Raw genomic sequence first — 6,518 nt, 5'->3', positions numbered from 1 at the left:
AATGGCGGGGAAACTAAGGCACAGGGCAAGTTAATAACACCTTGCCTGGTGGTGGAGGTGGTGGCTCTGGGCCCAGGTGTGAGCTCCCCCTGCCTCACCCACCCTGCTTGCCTGGACGGACAGTGATTCACAAACAGCTGGCCTTGGAGCAAAGGGTTTATTTTCTGTCACTGTTTCTGAGACATTTGGAGTGAACTTGCTGGCATGTAGAGTGGGAGGGACTGGAGAAAATGGGATTGAAGGGAAAAACTGGCTCTGCTCTTGACCTTGAGGCTGCAGCTGAGGACATAGTGACACAGACCATACTCCTCCGTGTGTCCCACAGTGGAGGGGAGGCCTCCACAGGCAGGGAGCTGGGACCCGGCAGACAGCAGTGGTGCGGATGAGGCTGCAAAAGATGACTGCCCCTCCCTGGGGGTTGGGGGCTGATGGGGAGCCCCCAGTGTGGGGGTCCCAGTGGCTGGAACAAGTGGAGTCTTGAGTGTGGTGGTCTGCGGCTCAGGTCTCAGTTGCCTGTGGCTGGCATTTTGTTCTGTACACTGGTGGAGGCCATGCAGGGCCTGTCCCAGGCCTGGTGCTGCCTGACTGCACGTGTGTCGGGACCCGAGATGGCTTCTTTGCCCTTTCTGTGGGGTGGGGCACAGGGAGTGGGGCCGAGACACAGGAAACTAGCCGAGCATCCTCGGGTGTGAGGACAGCGGTGCCACAGACCAGGCCTCGGCCGCTGGGCGATGTGGGGCTGGGAGCACAGGCCAGAGCAGTTCTTTGGAGAGGTGGGCAGTGGGGGGTGAGGTGTACAGAGGAACAGCAGGGCTGGTCAGGCTGTGGACACCCGAGACCCCTCCCTGTGGGGCAGGGGCCATGGTGGGGAACAGGGGGCCCAGCTGATCCCCAGCTCTGGCTGGTTATCAACAGAGTGGGTGCTACTCCAACTGCACAGAGGTTCCAGTTGCTAGAACATTCAGTGCCTTATCGATGTTTGTGAGGGGCGGCACCACCTTTAGTTTGCCCCGGAGCATTCTGGAACATGTGTGCCTTTGTTTCTTGGCTAAAGAGAAACGAGAGGAAGAACATTTTAGCCTTTTTCCCTTTATCAAAAAGTCCATTTTGTCTTAGTTGGGTGTGTTTGTGTGTTATGTGCATGTTAATTTGGACACACAAAATAGCAAGCATCCAGGGACCCAGAAACTTGGACTAAATTCAATGTCAAGACCCTTGCATTTTCTATTTCTGAAAGAGGACTTGTTGGACGGGATGATCGGTGTTCACTGGAGAGAGAAGATGCAGAAATGGAAAAGATGGGAAAGCCTCTACCGTACAGAGCCATTGCAACAGAGCTGCTGCGGTCACAGTCCTTCTGTTTAGGCTCAGAGGAGTGGGGTCACCCAGCTTCCCACAGTTACCCGACTATGCGCCCCTGCTCTAAGTGCTTCCAGAAGATTCTGACTGAATTCTAATGGAATTAGTGACCCCACACTTGGGCTCACTCATGGGGACACCTGGCAGAGAAGGTGGGTCATCGGGCATCCCACTACCTCTTGACTGGTCCTGTTACCTGAGGCGTCTACGGTTGGCTCAGAGGAGACACTAGGACCTCGCCGGCTGTTGCTGGCCCAAGAGGGCCCCCTGGGGCTCTGGGACCTGCTCCTGAGAGTGTGGCTGGGACGCACTGCCCCTTGGCCCAGAGTTTGACATGTTGCTTCCTCCTGGTTCCCGATCCAGCTGTATCTTCGGGGGCCTGACCCTTTTGGCCACCGAGACCCTCGCCAGTGCTCAGCTCGGGTGCAGGTGTCCTTTGCCGGAAGGCCTGGAGCTGCTGGAGCAGCTGGCTCTTTGCAGTGTGGTCCCTGTGACAATGAAAGTCCCTCCATCAAGGCCAAGTGGAGGCCAGACCTCCCCAGCATCAGTGCTGAGAGAGACAGACTTGTTTTAGCTCCTGCTGCAACATCACTTCATTGGGAGTGAAAGTAAGGCTGTGGCTCAGGTGACCTTGGCCACTGCTGGGTCCTGCCTGGAAGCAAGGGTCAGATAACTGATCCAGTGGTTCTCTGGTCTGTGCCCGTACCCTCAAACAACTTTGGGCCACCAGAGCCTGCCCACGCGACTGGCAAGGCAGCTAAAACACCCACGAATATATAGGTTTAAGAGGATATTTCTATATATGTATTTATATGTGCTGCCACGTATATTCATGAATACAGTAAAGCATACGGGCAAAGTTTTGAAAACTTCTTAGCCATAATCAAACACCTTGAGGGAGTTCCTGGACCTAGGGGTTCGGGACCATTGTCCTAGAGAACACCAAGGTCAATTGGCATAACATAGTCCACAAAAACAATGGTCTACATCCTACTTTGGAGAGTAATGACTGGGGTCTTAAAAGCTTGTGAACAGTCATCTAAGGGCAACTATTGGTTTCTCCCCATCTAGGGCAGAGAAGAATGAGGAAAATCAAAGACACAAGGAAATAATCAGTCCAAAGGACTAATGGACCACATAAGCCTCAGTCTCCATGATCCTGAGGCCAGAACTAGATGGTGCCCGGCTGCCACTGTGGACTGCTCTGAAGGGAACCATGATAGGAGGTCCCACATAGAATGGGAGAAGAATGTGGAACAAAACTCAAAATCATAAAATGAAACAGGCTTACTGGTCTGATAGAGACGGGTGGAACCCGTGAGACTGTGGCCCTCAGGTGCCCTCCAGGCCTGGAACTGAACTCACCCCTGAGTCTCAACATTCAGCCTAACAAGAGATGGACCTACAAGGTGAACAGTGACACCAGGAAGGTACACACTCTTTAGAACAGTAAACCATGTGAGATCCAAAGGGTGGCATTGCCCAGGGATAAAGCTCAGAAGGCAGGAAGGGACAGGAAAGACAAAGGGGAATGGTAACCGCAGGGAGGAGGGAGGAAGAGAGCTGTTACACTGTGGGGATTGCAGTCAGTGTCACCAAACAAAATATGTATGAATTGGTGAATGAAAAACCAGCTGCTCTGTAAACTTCCACTGAAAGAGAACTAGAACATTGTCATCTCTGTGACTCCCGAGTTTTCATCTCTTGAGTTTAAGCTTTGATCTTGGTTAAACAAGTTGCCAGAGAATTCTCAGAAGAATATGCAAACCAGACTGGTCTCCAGAGGAGTTGGGCTGACTTCTCAGTCGGGGGGTAGGGGGGATGGGGAACAGTCCAGTCACATCAGCTTTCTGTGAGCCCGACCCTGGAAGAGGCCCTTCATGTGAACCCTCTGAGGAAGGTCTCACAGACAACATTTTGGTAAGAATATGTGATTGGCTGAAGGCCACCATGTAGTAAGAGGAGCGAGCTGGGACTGATGCCAGGACTGATGGGCTTGCCACGGGCACTGGTGCACCTGCATGGACAGTGGCCCTGGTCCCCTGCTCTCTGGGAAGGGGCTGTGCTGTCCCCTGTTCCTTAGCCCAGGAGAGTGACACTCCCTGTCAGACACTGATCCCAGCTCTGCAGCCTTGAGAAATGCAAGCCCTTGCCAAGGGGTGGTGCTAAGAGGAGGAAAGCCACACTCTGGTGGCCTGTCACTAGACCAGACACAAATACAGCAGCCCCGAGTGTTTCCAGAGTGCTTCCTGGGCCTCCAGATGCTAAGCAAAAAAGGGCGGCCCCACCCCTGGCTGAGTCAACACAGCTGGAGAACGTCTGAGGAGATGTCAGCCCGTGAAGACCTGAAGAACATCTGAGGAGGTGGATTGAGCACGTCCCAGGCCAGCTTTTGCTCCTCCCCCTTCTCTGATGGCTGTGTGCCACATTTGGGAATATTCCCAGAAGGTCTGCTCTGCAGGCTTTGCCATGACAAACACTGCCACTGTGTCAGTAGCCCCTTGACCTGAGCCACCTTTGAGTTGGACATTTGACTGCTGAGTCCACCCGGACCTTTTCGTTTCTGGCTCACAGCCATTGCTTCATCCCACCCCTAACGTTTTCTTCCATGGCTGCACTAGCAAGGAGCAAGGTAAAGCCATAGGAAGCCTTTACAGGAAGAAAATGAACTAATCCCTTCTTGGGAGCAAGTTAGGGTCCTCAGTGGTGGAGGACAGCAGGCCAGGCTCCCCACGGGGTCCTCCCTTGCTCTTGCCCCCTGCCCCCCTCAGCTGGTCCCTTGGGTATAGGATCCCCCACTGAAGGCTCCGGTGTCAGACAAGCCAAGGTGTGGGCAGGCTGGGGTGCAGAGATAACAGCCAGGGTGACAGGAGGCCCTGTACCAACGGGGCCTCTTGTGGTTACCGGAGTTGCTGGGGGCACTGAGGCACCCCCTCCACTGGGCCCTGGTGGTCCCTCAAAGCTGCTGCATCTTCTTCACTGTCAGAGGAGCTGGCGCTGGAGGAGGAAACGTGGGCTCACTCAGTCCACCAGAGCCAGGCCCAGCTTCCCCACCTGGACTTGGAGCCCTTGGGCCTTCCTGGGAACCAGGGCGGGCAGGCTGAAGCCACCACGTGCTCACTGGCGAGGCCTGCTCAGAGCGCAGCCCCCTGAAGTTACCCCTCTGCCCCGGCCCCTCCTGCCCAGCATGTCTGCTGACCATACCAAGTAGGATTGTTGGCTTGGTTCCTACCTACAGCACTTCTGAACTCCTGAGGACTCGCCTCACCCAGGTCATCCTGTGTTTCCCCAGGGATCACCAGAGCCTCCTGAGGCCGACATGGCAGCCATGCCAGGCAGTGGCTCCTGCCTCCTGCTGCTGCTCTCATACCTGGCCATGGATGGGCAGCCAGGTGAAGTGGGCTGCCTCAGATCAATGAAGACAGTTGGTGGCTCTGCTGGGCCCTGGAGCCCCATGCCTTCAGCTGGCTTCTGGCTGGGCTTGGTCTGGAAGCCCGACTTCGTGAAAGCACGTCTGAGGTGAGGGAAGCAGACCGGAGTGTCAGGTCTCTGTGATGGTGCTATGACCATGCTGTCCTGCCCTGTCTGATGCTCGTGGCGGCCCCAGCAGAGTGCCCACTATGCACTGGTGCGGAGGCGGCATTCTCACCCATCCGTCCTTTCCTTCTTCAGAACACCCCTTAAGATGTAGCCCTGCACTGTAGACCTTTCTGTGCTGGTGGGAATTTCCTGTGCCTGCTGTACCCAGTGTGGGAGCCATTGCTACAGGGGTATTTAAGTTCACAGCTGGGCTGTTTAAATCAACAACGAATTTGGTTCCTTGGTCCCACTAGCCATCTGCCAAGGGTTCAGCGGCCACATTTGGCTGGTGGTTACCCTGTGGACACATCCGTTGCCAGTGACAGAAGCTCAGGCACAAAGGTGAACTCATGGGCTCCTAGGAAGGGCGGAGCCACCAAAGTGTGGGAAGGACAGGGCCCCAGCACCCTGTCTCCACCTCTTCCTACAGCCTGCCTTTCCCAACATGGCAGGAAGGACACATGGCTGGAGACCCTCCTTCCATTCTTCTAGAGACAGAGATTGAAAATTCCCAGGGAAGGGCTCTGATTGGCCTCACTGAGGTCAGACACCGTGACTGGGCCAATCAGCTGTGGCCAGAGGAGCAAGGTCCCGGTGATAACCCTGCCCTTCCCAAGGAGGCAGTGTAGAGAGGGAAGGGAGGTTCCCATGGGGTTTGTGGAAAAAGCAGACGCTTTGAGGCCTGAGTCCCAGCTCTGCCTCTTAGGGCCTGGGGACATCACCCCCTCTGGGCCTCAGTCTCATCCATAAAACAGGTACAACAGTAGCACCTTCGGATCAGATTCTTTGACATTAAATGAGAAAATGCATATCAAGTACTTCACTCATAGGAAGTTCAGTAAACACTGCCCAGCCTTGGCCAGTTCCCGAGACTAAGGGCCAAGGGTCGGCAAGAAGCCCCACCTGTGGCTGGCCTCCCGCTCCTCAGTGTTGTGGGGTCTGTCCGCAGGCACCTTCCAAGCAGAGGATGATGGCCTTGACTGTGTGGCACACAGGAGGGCAAGCTGTTCCATGAGCTGGTCTTGGTCAGGCACAGTGCGGTCTGAGGATTGCCAAAGAGAGGGGCACTCGGGAGACTCGGGCCCTGTCTGATGCACAACAGCTCCAGCCTCAGGGTCTCCCTCAGGCTTGTCCACTGGGGACAAGCCAGGAGCCCCCCACCCCACCCCTACCCGCTATTCACAACCCTTGTAAGGATCCCACCTCCAGCTGAACAGGAGGATAGCACTACAGGCAGGGCCTGTTGTGTGTGCACTTTCAGAAGTTGGTGCCATCAGGTCGATTCCGACCCACAGCACCCCTAGAGGACAGAGTGGAACTGCCCCACAGGGTCTCCAAGGCTCTCAGTCTTCATGGAAGCAAAGCCCAAACCCACACCCACTGCCTGGAGTCCATTCTGACCCACAGCGCCCCTAGAGGACAGAGTGGAACCGCCCACAGGGTCTCCAAGGCTGTCAATCATCACAGGAGCAAAGCCCAAACCACACCCACTGCCTGGAGTCCATTCTGACCCACAGCGCCCCTAGAGGACAGAGTGGAACTGCCCACAGGGTCTCCAAGGCTGTCAGTCTTCACAGAAG

The 6,518-nt window shown here is 55.5% G+C and overlaps 1 protein-coding gene across 1 annotated transcript in view; it reads right to left on the bottom strand.

The window, feature by feature from the left end:
• Positions 1 to 1,564: 1,564 nt before the first annotated feature.
• Positions 1,565 to 6,518, bottom strand: part of DNAAF8 (dynein axonemal assembly factor 8) — a 14,381-nt gene continuing 9,427 nt past the window's right edge. The window contains exons 5-8 of the mRNA XM_042780801.1: positions 5,842 to 5,980; positions 4,738 to 4,873; positions 4,264 to 4,370; positions 1,565 to 1,847 (exon numbers count right to left, since the gene is read on the bottom strand). Coding sequence (XP_042636735.1) covers positions 1,565 to 1,847; positions 4,264 to 4,370; positions 4,738 to 4,873; positions 5,842 to 5,980 — 665 coding nt within the window. The remainder of the gene's footprint in view (positions 1,848 to 4,263; positions 4,371 to 4,737; positions 4,874 to 5,841; positions 5,981 to 6,518) is intronic.

Source organism: Orycteropus afer, unplaced genomic scaffold (genome assembly GCF_000298275.1).
Source record: "Orycteropus afer afer isolate SDZICR_OR568_19922 unplaced genomic scaffold, OryAfe1.0 scaffold00061, whole genome shotgun sequence".
NCBI lineage: Eukaryota > Metazoa > Chordata > Mammalia > Tubulidentata > Orycteropodidae > Orycteropus > Orycteropus afer.
The sequence above is the reverse complement of the archived record's forward strand: the minus strand, read 5'-3'. Positions and strand labels throughout refer to the sequence as shown.